This window comes from Rhinolophus hipposideros (assembly GCF_964194185.1).
Source record: "Rhinolophus hipposideros genome assembly, chromosome: 5".
In the NCBI taxonomy this organism is placed as follows: Eukaryota; Metazoa; Chordata; class Mammalia; order Chiroptera; family Rhinolophidae; genus Rhinolophus; species Rhinolophus hipposideros.
In genome coordinates, this window is record NC_138051.1 from 36032948 (window position 1) to 36048754 (window position 15807).

The 15807-nt window shown below is 34.8% G+C and overlaps 1 protein-coding gene across 2 annotated transcripts in view; it reads left to right on the forward strand.

The window, feature by feature from the left end:
- The window catches only part of SPRED1 (sprouty related EVH1 domain containing 1), a gene marked incomplete at its 5' end in the record, with an annotated part of 112792 nt that overhangs the window by 92917 nt on the left and 4068 nt on the right, over window positions 1-15807 (forward strand). For both annotated transcript variants that reach the window (XM_081050027.1, XM_081050026.1), the window contains one exon: window positions 14734-14835. In XM_081050027.1, the coding sequence (XP_080906153.1) occupies window positions 14734-14835 (102 nt within the window). The remainder of the gene's footprint in view (window positions 1-14733; window positions 14836-15807) is intronic.

Genomic DNA, 15807 nt, shown 5'->3' on the forward strand with positions numbered 1-15807 from the left:
ACATTCCAAGCTGCAGGTTGGTATTTTAGAGAAACAGAAAGGCTTATGTGGCTGTAGTTCAGTGAATTAAGGTGGCAATAGTCGTACTACAAATTACATTTAGAGAGCTTGATAGTGTTTGGCTAGTGTAGGCTGTTGAGAGGACTTGGCATTTTGTTCTGGTATTAATGTGAAGTATTGGGCGGTTTTTAATCTCTAATACAAGTCTAATTTGCATTTTTAAAACATGGCCACTATGTGAGGAATGGACAGATAGAGTATGGTCATGAGTGGAATTAAGACCAATTTAGAAGGCTATTTTTGTCCGGGTAGATGATATTGATGATTTGGACTAGATAGAACTGAGAAATGGTTGGATGTGGGGAAAATTCTGGAGGAAGAGCCCAAAAAAACACTTGGTAATAGATGGGATATGGAATAAATATGCAGAAAAGAGAGGGGTCAAGGATGACGTCTGAGTTGGAGGTCCAAGCAGTTGAGTAGATGATAATGCCATCATCTGAATGGAGAAGACCGGGGAAGACTTACCTCTGTCGCCACCAGTACAGCACCGCTACCACTTCCCGCTCTTGTCAGAGAGCACAGAGTAAGTGATCTGCCTAATATCCAACAGTTGCATGTTAGAGACCACAGACATTTTAGAACATACAGCTGCTTATATGCTGAATGCTGTATGTCATATTTAGTAAATTGTCATGGAAATTTAGTGGCTATAAACGAGATGACTTGACCTGGCAACTGGCATTAAGTCAGATACAAAATGTAAAAAGTCATGAAAAACATAAATAAAAGCAATAGTTAAAAAGCAATTAAAATTAGAATTTTAAACTAAATGTGAACCAGAAACTGAGAAATTGAGGGTAAAAGTATGATAACTACTTCTTAAGGAAGAGTTGATGGAGTATAAAGGCAAAATTCCCAAACTTGTGTGGATTAGGAAATTAAAAGTCTAAAAATTTAAAGAAAAGTGGCATAAAAAGGAAAATAATAAACCAAGCCTTTAGAGAACAAAATTCTTAAAAAGTAAAGTGGTAAGAGGGATAAATGATACATTTAAGCTAAGAACAATGGAAAGAAAATACTAAGTTTTCTAAACATCATGGTGATTTGAAATAGTCTGAAAATATAAAAGTTGAAGAAATATGTACAGCCTAAGATACTGCTTTTAATTTTGTGATTGCTGCTGCTTGTTTTTAATGTAAAATAGGTAGGACAGAGCAAATAGTTAATACATTTTGTTGTTATTGTTTATTTATGTGAAACAAGCCATAGAGTCTAACTGGTATGGAATTTGACCTCTTAAATTTTTAGGGTTTCTTGAAAAGGATGACATGATGAGTTTTCCTCAAGTAAAGAGCTCAAGGAAGCCAGCAGGAGGTCAGAGCAGTAAACTTGATCATTACAGCCTTTGCCTCAAATTAGGACCCAGTAGTTGCCTCACTCTCAGAGGGGGTCGTGTGTGCACATGCTTGCCAGCACATAGATATGATCGTGAGCTTGTGTGTTTGGTGGGGGAAGCGGTGGGGTACAAGGGTCACGGTCGATGTGTTGATTTAGTTTAAGGACAAAAGTTTATACATTTTTTTGTCTTTTTTATGAGGAAACTTTATAAGACATGCAAAAAAAAACTAAACTAAAATATTGGTACCAGAAAGAAAAAAGTAATTGTAAACCAGTTTTACTTTGAGCCAAATAATAGTCTTATTCCAGAGATAGCACTATAAGCTTGCTAATTTTCTTTTCTGTGAATCAAGCAATCGATAAGCATTTGCCTTATTTATGATCTTACTAGATCTTACAGACTCACTAAGACATAGGTGAAATAGTAGCAAGCTTTAATGTTGTTTATAGTCCCAGTGAGGAAGAAAGAGGGCGTTCCATGGCCAGAGTAATTAAAGATTATAATTTTTAACTTTCCAGAAACTGTGGGTCACTCAAAGGAAATTGGTCTCAGCAAGGGTCACAGTAGCAACATGGATTCTGTTACCTAAATTTTTTTGATGATTGTCCTAAGTATTTCTTGTGATCAAATAGTTTTAAATTATTAAGCGAAGATTTACTTTTCCTACTCACATCAGATTTTGTAGCCCCTTTCACTTTCATGTTGGCCATTTTTGAAACACATTTGTTTTGTCATCCGTTGCTTAGGGGGATTTTTTTTTTCTCTCAAAAGACTAGACTCTTGTTTCTTTCATAGTGTTTGATTGTCTTAATTTGTTGTTTGTCAAAAACGAGTGTCTCTGTTCCACCAGTACCTTAGAACTACAATTCATACTGCTATTCTTAACATTATTTCCCTCCAATATGTTAGAGAGGAAATGGTATGTGAAGTGGCGTAATGAAACCTGTTAGTATCCCTGCCTGGTGTTTTGCATTAACTGCCACAGAAAATAAAAATATTACTGAAAGCAACATTCAAGTTTCTGCGAAATCAACCTACTTTTACTTTGGGGATATGACTCTCCTGTTCAGAAGAGCTGTTAAAATGTTGTATATGTTTTTATGTTTACTAATTGATTCCAGCTCTATAATTGTCTTAGGGAATCAGGAAGACTGTTAAAATTAAGAATTAAATTTTGTAGTCCTTTGGTGCCTCAGTAAATGCTTTTGAGTCCAATATTTCATTTGAGCAGCGCCACTATCTTTAGTCTTTATCAGTGAAGAAATTCATGCATAGAATCATTAAGTACATGAATAAATTCAGTAGCTTAGTAATTGTTGACTTATTGGAATTCTAATGTTATTTAGAAATGGTAGGTAAGTTTCCTCCTCTTCCTTCTCTTTTTATTCTAGCTCAGTTTAAAATGTTTCTATTTTATGGTAAATAGGCAGCTTTATATTTCATTAAATGTAACAATTATAGTTTGTTAATCTTTGTCATAACTAGTGCCTACTTACTACGTGCTGGATACTGTCTATAGCACTTATATAACTTATTTTAATCCTCACAACAACCACTATGATAAACTGCCTCATTTGGGGATAACAATTATCTATAGTTTATGCATTTTTTGGTAAGTTTATAATGAAATTTTATAAGAAAAGCAAGAAAAATCATATTAAAATATTGGTACCAGAAGGAAAAAACTAGTTGTAAACCAGTTTTACTTTGAGCCAAATACTAGCAAGAATAAAAGAAGAAAGTAATCTGCATATCCTCTTTAGGAATTTTGGGACATCAATATATCTGGAGTCATATTTGCTCATAAACTTTCAGACATCTTAGGAAATAAGTCAGTTAAGTCTGGAGGTACCCACTTTAACACTTTTAAATACAAAATGTGTATGTTCTGACATCTTGAGTGATGGGCAGAAAAACTTATCCCAGTGAACAAGAGAGTGGAGATACATACATACATACGTCCTGATTCATTTAGTTGAGCAGGGAGGAAAAAAAACTGGTGAATGTAACGGAAACTTACAATAGACTAATATTCGTTATCTAGACCCCGGGAATTTATTTGGCCCACCTTCTTTGGCTGCGGGAACTATAAACTTACAGCTGGTTTTTTGATTGATGGGAGGGAACAATCTCCCAAAATGTCAGTGATGGTGGAGATGCAGAGCTTGAAGTAGTCACCATGTAGAAAAGTACAGACTAGTGCTAGATAATTGTAGAGAGGGAAGTGACCCAAGTTTGGCAGATAGCTCTTAGTATGGGGATTTTGAACATGGCTTCTAGAGCCAGCCAGCCAACCAATTTGGATCTGAATTCCAGCTTTTTTACTACTGATAGTTTTCCTTATCTCCAAGATTAATGTGACATAGAGAAACAAGGCTTATGTTGTATGACTTTGCATAACTAGATGTTTACACATTTGCTGTTGAAATAAGTGAACTCAATTTATTAGAAATTAGAATGGAATATATTTTTCTCTTTTAAATCTACAAGAGACATTCGCTATACATTTAATAAATATTGCAGAAGTTTCTTAACAGGAATAATGTACACTTGCTCTTAGCACAGTACTGTTAGTGTTGTGTACCAATTGTCCATTTGGATGTCATCCAAAAGAGCTCTCAAGAGTGAATTTTTCCACAGTACAAAATCTGGCCCTCAACTTACAGATCAGAAACCTTATTTTGTCATGATATTAATTCTGGAGTCATATTTCAGAGACTAAACTAATCAAGTTTTAAAAAATGATGTGTAAAAATCAGAATGTAAAACTTAAGCCATCATGTGGACTGTAGTACTAGTAACAGCTTGTTTAGTACATTGTCTGCAAAAAAAACAGATCTTCATGAGATACTAGATCATTGCCAGAAGCTAGTTTCGTGTGTATATGCTCAACAGAGTAATTAAGTGCTTTGAATGTTTGATTGCATTCGCCAGGAATAGTTTGATAGACCATTCTCTGCAAGAGAGGAACAACCTTGCCAAAAGGACTAGCCTACTTCCTCACTGTCAAGAAATATGAAGGGTCTAAGATCTTACTCTATTTGTAAGCTAACAAGTTAACTTGCCAATTGTATGGATGCTGCCAGAAGACAGTCTAAATCAGAGACAAAAGACTTCATTACACACAGCCCCATAAAGGAGCATGAACTTCACGTCTGTGTCGGTTCCCCTTGTCCTGTGGGGATGTGCTGAGGTGCACATTGCACACAGTGGGTTTGCATCACGGCATTGGAACCCCTGAGCTTAGGGAACCCAAGTCTTTCATAATGGCCAGTAAGCCTGACTGCCTTTTGCCATGGAGGGAGTCTGTTTTTGTTATACTTGATACTAAACAAACTAACTTCAAAGGGAAACCACTATATCTTCCAAGGGCTTCACTAAACACGTTTTTGAAAAGACTGTCTGAAACAAAAGCAGACTGTGCCTCTGCTCATTAGATCTGCAGAAATGAGACCCATGGAGAATTGCCACCTAACGCTGGCTTAGCTTTTTTCCCTAGTAATGCTTAAATAGGCATTGCCAGTGTTTGTCTTTGACTCATTTTCTGTGCTTGCATGAGCTATTTGACTCTTTTCAATGGATAGGTTCATTCTTTCAAACTGCTAAATGTTCTCATTCAGGTTTTAGTTAAGTCCAATAGGCCTACAAGCCATTGTGACGCTTTTACTCAATTTCGCTTATTTTCAAGTACCTAGAGGTCGTTGGAAATGGGAGATAAGACCATGTTTATCATTGAGCTTATGATCAAAGATTTATGACATTTAACATATGTAATGAACACCTGAGAAACTACCAGACAACTTACAAAAAAGAATTCCTATGCCCCCATTCCTATCCACTTGTCTTCAAGGTTAACATTACCTTGGATTTTGTTTGCTTAGTGTTCCTGTGCTTTTTTTTCTTGATAGTTCTAGCACTTATTTTTCTTCTGCCAGTGGATGTTTCAGTTATTCCCATATTTTTGCTGTTTTTAGGCATACTGCTAGTACAAACTTCCTTGTCTCCAGCTATTCACGTACAAGAGTTTCTTTAAGGTATATAGGAATAAGTTTTTGAAGGTGATGTGCTACAAAAATCTGTGGGACAAATTAGTCTATCGGACTCGTGTTCCATGAGTACAAGAGATAATATGTTGAGCATTTTAAAGATTACAGAAATAGCTGCGGTTGTTCCTTTACAAACTAATTTTGACAACTTGTTCTTATATAATAACCTTGCTACTGAGTAATACAATTTTCAGTGTTACTTCTCCTTTTTAAGTTTTATTTGTGGCCGGTATCTCCTAGTTTGGTGCTCTTTTTCACTCTTTATAGTGTGAACATAAATTCTAAATTTTAGTGCATTTGACTTTATCATTCTTTTGCTGGTTGTTTTTACAAATTCCTCCCTATCCTCGGTTCAAAGATTTTCTCCCTATTTTGTTCTAAAGTTTTAGTTTTGATTATAACTCAGTTTGAACTAACTTCTCTTCTGTGATAGGGATCCAATTTTATTTCTACCATATATATAATTAATTGTCTCAGCACCATTTATTCGAACCTTTCCACCACTAATACGGAGTGCTGTATCTATCATATATCAAGTTTCCAAATTTGTTGAGATCTGTTTCTGGTTTCTCTAATCAGATCTGCTGGTCTGTTTGTCCCCATACCAGTATCAGATTTTCTTCTTTACTATAGTATTAATTTAGCTCTACAAGAAGTCTTAATATCTGTAGAGTAAGTGCCTCTACCTTCTTTTTCCTGTTAGATATTTTAAAATTATTTTTTTGGCTGTTTCCTCTTCAAAAAAAATTTAGAATCAGCTTATCAAGTTTGGTGAACAATCCATTTGCAATTTGTATTTGAATTGTACTGAATCTGTATATTAGTCTGGAGAGGAATTTAGCCTTCTTATTCGTGAATATGCTGTATCTCTGTTTAGCGTTTCTGTATCTCTCAGTAAAGCTTTGCATTATCTTCATAAAAGATATATATCTTTTATAAGATTTTTTTTGGTACCATTTTGTTGTTAGTACCACTGTAAATTAAATTCTTTTAAAATTTCATTTGTGACCAACTTTGAAGAAGCATCTTTAATGGCTTTTTCAGCTGATAAATTCTTCTAAAGACGTATAGCAATAGCATCACATTCCCAAGGTATTAAAAAGCAGTAGTGAAATGAGGTGTATCTTACAATATCTGTGTTTAAGAAGTATAAAAAGTCAGTATTGTCCTTTGTCTTCTCACATAAAAATTGTGTGAGAGGATTAATATTTATGGACTCTATTTACTTAGGTAGTTTCAAAGTATGTATGTGTTTTGGTGGTGGTTCACTTTTTTCTGAGTGTGAAATTGGAGTAAAAAGTGGATATTTTCCAAATAAATCTCAGGAATGTATATTTAACGTGTAACTTGTAGTCATTGTATTCATAATAAGAAATAAATCCCAGTTTTGGGGACAAAGAGGAAAAACTGAGGGTTGTTGGATGGGCGGGGGGGTGGGGATAAGGGGAAAGGTTAGGGGATTAGAAAACAGTCGGTAACCACAAAATGGCCTCAGGGTTTTTGAAAAATAATTTGGGAAACGTAATCAATAATGTTGTAAAGATTTTGTAGGATATCTGATGGACACAGATCCCATTTGGGAGACTACCTCAGGGAAGATGTAGATGCTTGGTCAATGTACTGTACACCTGAAGCTGAACAATAATGAATGCCAACTATCATTTTATATAAAAAAAATCCATGAATTTTGTTGTGTATAAATTGTACCTTGCTAAAGTTGATAAAAAATACGTTTTACAATTTACAAGACACCATTCAAAAAAAAAGAAAAAGAAAAAGAAATATATCCATCAGGAAAAAGCCAGAAAATTCTTTTTCTAATTCCTTTTCTTGCATCTCTTTTTTTATTTGCTCTTGCATCTCTTTTTAAATCTAAGCATGTGCTTACTTTATTGTGTGTTTAAGTTCCTTTTCCTTCATGAAGTCTTCCCAGAACGTTTCATAGTGATTTCTTCCTCCAATAATTTCTGAATTCTTACATGTCCCACCTTAAGTTACAGTTATATACATTTGCAGGTAGGATGATAAAGCATAGTTATATAACTATCTATGAGTATACACATAGTTGTATAACTTACCTATTCCGGAAACCTTAAATGATAGTTACATACCTTTGCATGTAGTTACATAACTATGCTTTATCGTCCTCCCTGTGAGGGTCAGAGCCATTTTTCTGCTTCACTGTGCCTCCCATAGAGACGAGTACTGTGCATTTATTAGGAAATCAAATATGTTGTTGCATATTGAAACTAAAAAGAAAACTGAGTGGGAGGTATTAGCTCACAATTTTCCATAGGTATAGGTAACGGCATAGAAGAATAGATAGTAAAGACAGGCTAGAAAAATTAAATTCTATAATCCAGAAATATTACTTCATTGCACATCAGACCTTTAGTTCTGTAGCAAAATTAAAAGTGGAATGCTGTTGTTACTCTTAAGTTCCTGCTATGTGATTAGAGTGCTAATGAAAGTAAAATGTCAATACTATAACAAACAAGTCTGTGAATGAGATAACCTCTTCCATCTCTAACTAGTTTTATTAAACTTTCTCCTCCATTTACGACACTACTAAGTATGTGGTTCAACTTGGATATATCCATTTAAATTTTTGAATTGAGGTACACAAACTTTTAAATTCACCAATTCTATTCTTAGGAATTTGTGCTACAGATGTGCTTGCACATGTATGTTAAAGGTAATTGTATCACAATATGTGTTGCAATATTGTTTATAACATGAAAAAACTGGGGAAAGCCAACGTGTATGTTAATCAGACTAGTTAAATTAAAAGTCATCCATTCAATGGAATATAAAGCTGCATTAAAAGAATAAGGTAGAGCTATACGGATAAACATCAAAAGATGTCCATGTTGTATGATTAAGCGTAAAAAAGGGAAGGCGCGGTACAAAAGGTCCTATTAATATTTAAAAATGTTAAAGATCCACATACATGCATGCACACATGTGTGTGTAAATTAATACATAGCCCAAAATTGGAAGATACTACCAGAGTGGCACATTTGTTACAATTACCTGCACCCAAAGTCATAGTGTACCTTACAGTTTGCTCTTGGTGCTGTGTGTTCTATGGGTTTAGACAAAAATGTAATGACACCTATCCATCATTATAGCATCTTATAGAGTCTTTTCACTACCCAAAAAAATCTCTATGCTCTGCCTATTCGTCTTCTCCCCTCCACACACACACACACACATTCATACAAACCCTGATAACCACTGATTTTTTTGACCATCTCCATAGTTTTGCCTTTACCAGTAGGTCATGTAGTTGGAATAATACAGTATGTAGCCCTTTCAGATTCGTTTCTTTCACTTAATAGTATGTAAGTTTCTTCTGTGTCTTTTAAACACTGACTAATAACCCATTGTCTGGATGTAGCACAGTGTATTCATTCACCCACTGGAAGACCTCTTGGTTGCTTCCAAGTTTTGTCACTTACGAATAAAGTTGCTGTAAACATTTGTGTACAGGTTTTTGTGTGGGCATAAGTTTTTAAATCCTTTGGGTAAATATCAAGCAGTGCACCTTCTGGATCAAATCAAACGAGTTTGTTTAATTTCATAAGAAACTGCCAAATTGTCTCCCAAAGTGGCTGTACCGTTTTGCATTCTCACCAGCAATGAATGAGGTTTTGTTGCTCTACATCCTCACCAGCACTAGGTGCTGTCAGTGTTCTGGATAATGGCCATTCTGTAACAATACAACAGGTCCTCCAATAGCATCCTTTTGTTCAGCATCATTTCATTGTAACCTGGATGAGTTGTATAAGAACTTAAGTATTGTTTATATCAATTAGCCTATTGTAAAATTGGTTTTTTTAATGTCATTTTGCTACAGTTTCAAGTACCTATCAACAGTGTTAAGTGAGGACTGACTAGTGGTATCTCATTGTTATTTTAATTTTCTTTTCCCTGATAACTTATGGTGTAGGACATCTTTTCACGTGCTTATTTGCCATCTGACTGTCTTCCTTGGTGAAGTGTCTGTTAAGGTCTTTGGCCCATTTTTTTAACCAGATTGGTTGTTTTCTTAGTGTTAATTTTTTTTAGATATCTTTGTATATTTTGGATAACAGTCCTTTATCAGACATCTTTTACAAATATTTTCTCCCAGTCTGTGGTTTGTCTTCTCATTCTCATGACATTGTATTTTGTAGAACAAAAGTTTTTACTTTTAATGAAGTCGAGTTTATCAATTATTTCTTTCATGTGTCATCATGAAGTTGATGTATCTGAAGAGTCATCACATGACCAAGATCATCTCTTCTGGGAGTGTGTTGAATCTATAGACCATTTTGGGAAGAACTGACATCTTGACTCTACTGAGTTTTCTGGCATATGAACATGGGAACATGTGTGCATTTTTTTGTTGTTCATCAGAGTTTTATGGCTTTTCTCATGTATCTTGCACATATTTTGTTAGGTTGATACTAAGTATTTTATTTTGGCGGATGCTAATGTAAATGGTATTGTTTTTAATATCAAATTATTCCTGTTCATTGGTGGTATATAGGAAAGTGATTGGTTTTTACTATCCTGCAACCTTGCTATAATGCCTTGTCAGTTTCAGGAGATATTTTGTTGATTCTTTTGGATTTTCTACATAGATGATCATGTTATCTGTGAATAAAGACAGTTTTATTTTTTTCTCTCAAACTATGTACCTTTTGTTTTCCTATCCTGTGTTATTTCATTAGCTAGAAATTCCACTACGATATGGAAAGGAGTGATGAGACGGGACATCCTTGCCTTGCACTTGATCTTAGTGGGAAAGCTTCAAGTTTCTCACCATTAATTATGTTAGTTGTAAGTTTTTTTGTAGATATTCTTTATAAGTTGAGGAGGTTCTCTGCTACCCCTGGTTTCCTGAGAGTTTTTGTCATGAATGGGTATTGGATTTGGTCAAATGCTTTTTCTCCATCTGTTGATAAGATCGTGTGATTTTTTTTACTCTCTTGATGGATTACATTTATTGATTTTTTTAATATTGAACCAACCAGCTGGAATACATCCTATGTAGTCATGGCATACAATTGATTTTATGCAGTTTTGGATTCAACTTTCTAATATTTTGTTGAGGATTTTTTTCATCAATGTTTAAGGTACTGGTCTGTAAGGTTTTTTTTTTAATTTTTCTTGTAATCTTTTTGTCTGGTTTTAATATTAGGGTAATGTTGGCCTCATAGAATGAATTAATTAGGAAGTATATCCTCTGTTTGTATCTTCTGCAAGATTATAGAAAACTGGTATAATTTATGCCTTAAATGTTTGGTAGAATTCACCAGCGAACCCATCTGGATCTGCTGCTTTCTATTTTCAAAGGTTATTGGTTCAACTTATTCAACAGATGTAGGCCTATTCATATTGTTTATTGAGTTTTGGCAGATCGTGCCTTTCAAGGAATTGATCCATTTGACCTAGGCTATCGAATTTGTGAGCTTAGAGTTATTCACAGTATTCTTTTATTATCCTTTTAATTTCCATGGTATCTGTAGTGATGTTGCCTCTTTAATTTCTGCTGTTAGTAATTTGTGCCCTCTCTTTTTTCTTAGCCTGACTTAGAGGCGTGTTAATTTTGTTGATCTTTTCAAAGAACTGGTATTTGGTTTCATTAATCTGTATTGATTTCTACTCTAGTTCTTCTTGTTTTGGATTTAATGTTTTTCTACTTTGCTAAGGTAGAAACACAGATTACTGATTTCAGATGTTCTTTTCTAAATATGCTTTCAGTGCTATCAATTTCTCATAAGCATTTATTTCACTATATCCGACCAAGTTTGATAAGTTGTGTTTTTCTCTTTACTTTAAAATAACTTTTGATTTCTCTTGAGATTTCTTTTTGACTAGTGTGTTATTTAGAAGTGTGTTTAGTCCACAGGTATTTTGGGATTTTCCAATTATCTTTCTGTTACTGATTTCTAATTTAATTCCTTTGTGGTCTGAGAGCAAACATTGTATGATTTCTGTCTTTTTAAAAAAATTTTCTTAATGTCAGTGTAATAGCCTAGAATGTGGTCTGTCTTTGTTAATGTTCCATGTGAGCTTGTGAAGAATGTGTATTCTACTGGGCTGGATGGAGTAGTCTGTAGATGTCAATTATATCCACTTGATTAGTGGTGTTATTGAGCTCAGCTGTGTCCTTAATGATTTTCTGCCTGTTGAATCTGTCTATTTCTGATAGAGGAGTATTGAAGTTTCCAGCTATAATGGTGGGTGCATTTATTTTTTTTGCAGTTCTATCAGTTGTTGTCTCATGTAACTTGACACTCTTTTGTTAAGCACATATATGCTAAGGATTTTCGTGTCTTCTTGGAGAATTGACCCCTTTATCACTATGTAATGTCCTTTGTCACTGATAACTTTCCTCGCTTTGAAGTTTACTCTGTCTGAAATTAATACAGCTACTCCTGCTTTCTTTTGATTAATATAAGGATGGTATGTTATTCTCCATCCATTTACTTTTACTATATATGTGCCTTTATATTTGCAGTGTGTTTTTTATAGACAATATATAATTGGGTCTTATTTTATTTTTAACTCTCACAATCTGTCTAATTGGTGTATTTACACCATCATCAATTAAAGTGATTATTGCTATAGTTGGATTAATCTTTCATATTTGTTACAGTTTTCTGCTTGTTGCCCTTGTTCTTTGCTTCTATTTCTGTATTCCACTTTTTCCATCATTTGTGGATTTATTGCACATTTTATATGATCCCATTTTTCTCCTTTTTAGTATATCAGACCTTCTTTAAAAATTTTTTTGTGGTTGCTCTGCAGTTTAAAATATACATTTATAATTAATTCAAGTCCATTTTCAAATAACACTAAACCACTTTACAGGTAGTACAAGTACCTTATACTAACAAAATATTCCTAATTTCTCCCTCTCATTCCTTGTATCATTGCTGTCATTTGTTTCGCTTTGTATATAAGCGTACATACATACATAATTATATGTTATCAAATAAATTGTTGCTGTTTTTAATTTTAATTTTTATATATTAATTAATTAATTTATTTATTTATTTAAAGTGTGTTTTTCCAGAACCCATCAGCTCCCAGTCAAGTAGTTGTTTTCAATCTAGTTGTGGAGGGCACAGCTCACAGTGACCCATGTGGGGATCGAACCGGCAACCTTGTTGTTAAGAGCACCTCACCAACTCAGCTAACCGGCCACCCAAACTGTTGTTTTTTTGAACAAACTTCTCTGTTAGATTAAGAATAAGAAAAGTAAAAGGTTTCATTTATTTTCACTTATTCCTTCTTTGATTCTCTTCCATTCTTACATAGATCCAAGTTTCTGGCCTATATTTTTCTTTTCTTTAAAGAACTTCTTTTAACATTTCTTTTACGGTAGGTCTACTGGCAACACGTTTCCTTAATTTTTGTTTGCCTGAAGGATAATTTCCCAGGGTACAGAATTCTAGGTTGGTGGGCTTTTTCACTCAGCACTTTATAAATGTTTCATTCCACTGGCCTTCCTTGCATGGTTACTTAGGAGAAGTCATGTAATTTTCGTCTTTGCTCCTTTATAAGTAAGGTATTTTTTCTCTGGCTTCTTTCAGGATTTTTTCTTTATCTTTGTTTTTTTTTATAGTTTGAAAATATGCTTAGGTGCACCTTTTTGGACATTTATCTTGCTTAGTCTTCTCTAAGCTTCTTGGATCTGTGGTTTGGTGTCTCACATTAATTTGCATAAATTCTCTGGTATTATTTCGAATATTTCTTATGTTTCTTTCTCTTCTGGTATTTCTATTTCATATATGTTACACCTCTTGTAGTTGTCTCACAGTTCTTAAATATTTTGTTTATATCTTTTGGTCTCTGTTCTCTTTGCTTTCAGTTTTGGAGATATTTATGGATACATCATCAAGCACAGCGTTTCTTTCCTCACCCATGTCCAATCTATCTACTAAGCTGATCAACACTTATCCAGTCCACATTGAGCCTCCAGAAATTCATCAATTACAATTCAGCTTTTCTTAATCCAGCACGCTTTTCCATGGCAATTACCACCCATGACTCTGCTTTTCCTTTTTCTTCGTGTTTTTGATCTTTAGCTTTTCATTTTGGTTCTTTATTAGGATTTCTATCTCTCTGCTTGGATTGCTCATTTGTTCTTGCATGCTATTTTATCCATTAGATCCCTTAGCATATTAATTATGTTTTAAATTCCTGGTCTGCTAATTCCAGCATCCCTGTCTTGTCTGGTTCTGATGCTTGTTTTGTCACTTTAGATTTCGTTTTTTGCCTCTTGGTATGCTATGTAATTTTTTTTATAACCCAACATGATGTACTGAGTAAAAGGAAATTCTGTAAATAGGACTTAGTAATGTAGTGGTCAAGTGTGTGGGAAGAGGAAGCATTCTTACAGTCCTATGATTAGGTCTGTCTTTTAGTCTGAGCCATGCTTCTGGACTGTGAACTTCTCAAGTATTTGTCAGTTTTTTCTTGTCTGCTTAGAGGGGTTGGGTGATCACAGTTGACTGAAGTTGGTATTTCTCTTTCCCTAGGTCAAATAGGTTCTGATAATACCCCAGCAGGTCAGGCTCTGGTTACGTAGTTTCTCCTGAGGGCAGACCTTTGTTAAGAACCGAGTTCTCTCTTAATTTCAAAATGATTCCTTTTCTCTCCCCCTGCTGGAAGCATGTGGGGATTTTTTTTATATTTATGCTGGGAACCTGGTTGAGCTCCTGCAGATAAACTCACAAAAGTTGGGTGACTCACTATGACTGGGTCACCCTAGAATTTTTAACTCTCAAAGTTGTCCACACTGAGCCTCCAGAAATTCATCAATTACAATTTAGCTTTTCTTAATCCAGCACTCTTTTCCATTGCAGTTACCACCCATGAATATGCTTTGTTAAGCCGTTACTCCCTGTATTCTCCTGTCTCCGATCTCATAGGCAGTGGTTTGCCCTGTGTCCTTCTCTTTCTTACGGACCCAAAAAGAGTTGATTTTTTTTTTTTTTTCTGTTCAGCTTTTTACTTGTTAGGACACAGTGGCAACTTCCAAACTCCTTACATGCAGAACCAAAACCAGAAGTCTGTATTACTTTTTAAATTAAAGTTTAAATGTATAAGGAAAGACCTAAGTTTAAGTAATAAATAGGATGACTCAAATAATGCTTTATTAAATCCATTTTGAAAAATTTCACTTCTAATAGGTTATGAAATTTTGGAATATACACTGTATATAGTTTTATTAAACATAAGAATTGCATTCTTTTGTCATTTAAGTTGAAATTGTTTGTATTTTAGATAACGTTCAGTCATCCAAGCCTGGACATTCAGGGCAGAAGTATAGAATATGTACAGTGGCAAATATCCAAGGAATGTGGAAGCCTAAAGTCCCAAAATAGGGTAAGTAATCTTAGGTTGTCTTCTGATATGGGATATAACTAATGAACATATAAGTGAAATGTTCTAGTCCTTCTAATACTTCATTTAGTTGAATTGTAGCTAGAAAAAAAAATTAGTGTATAAATTTGCTACATACATGCTTATAAACCCTTGGTCCTATACTTTGTGGCCCACTGAAACTGAGGAAGTGGCCCTACCCTGTTGAACTGAGGAAACAGCCACAACTTTCCCACTTCTTCCCTTTTCTTAAAGGATAATGCATATTCTCAGCCAGCAAGCTCTATTTTCCAGTCCAATAAATCCTATAAGTTCAACAGCCTTGCTTTATTTCCTCTCAACTCTGTCCTCTTAGATGCAACCTGGCAGCGTTTCAGCTGAGATGGTGAATAGGATCCATGATCACACCTGTAACCCCTGTGATTGTCTAGCCACACCTTTGGTGTTCTCCAGAACATGTTTACTCACAAGTTCTACCTTCCACAAAACACTAGAATACAATTCATCCACATTCTTTGCCACTTTATAACAACAATCACCTTTCCTCCACTGTCCAGTAATACGTTTCTCATTTCCATTTGGGATCTCACCTAGAAGCATCTTTAACGTCCATATTACTACCCACAGTCTCTTCAAGACTATCTAGGCTTTTTATAACATGCACCTCAAAACTCTTTCAGCTTCTACCTATTACCCAGTTCCAAAGCCTTTTCCACGTTTTTAGGTATTTGTTACAGCAGCCCACTTCTCGATACCAAAATCTGCATGAGCCAGGGTTCTCCAGAGAAACAGAACCTATAAGAGGTATGTGTGTGTGCGCGTGCACGCACGCATGCACAGATTTATTTTAGGGAACTGACTCATGTGGTAGTGGAGATACATATTCAAAATCTGCAGGGTAAGCTGTCAGGCTTGAGACCCAGGGAAGAGTTGCAATCAGTCTTTACTCTATTAAGGCCTTCACCTGATTGGATG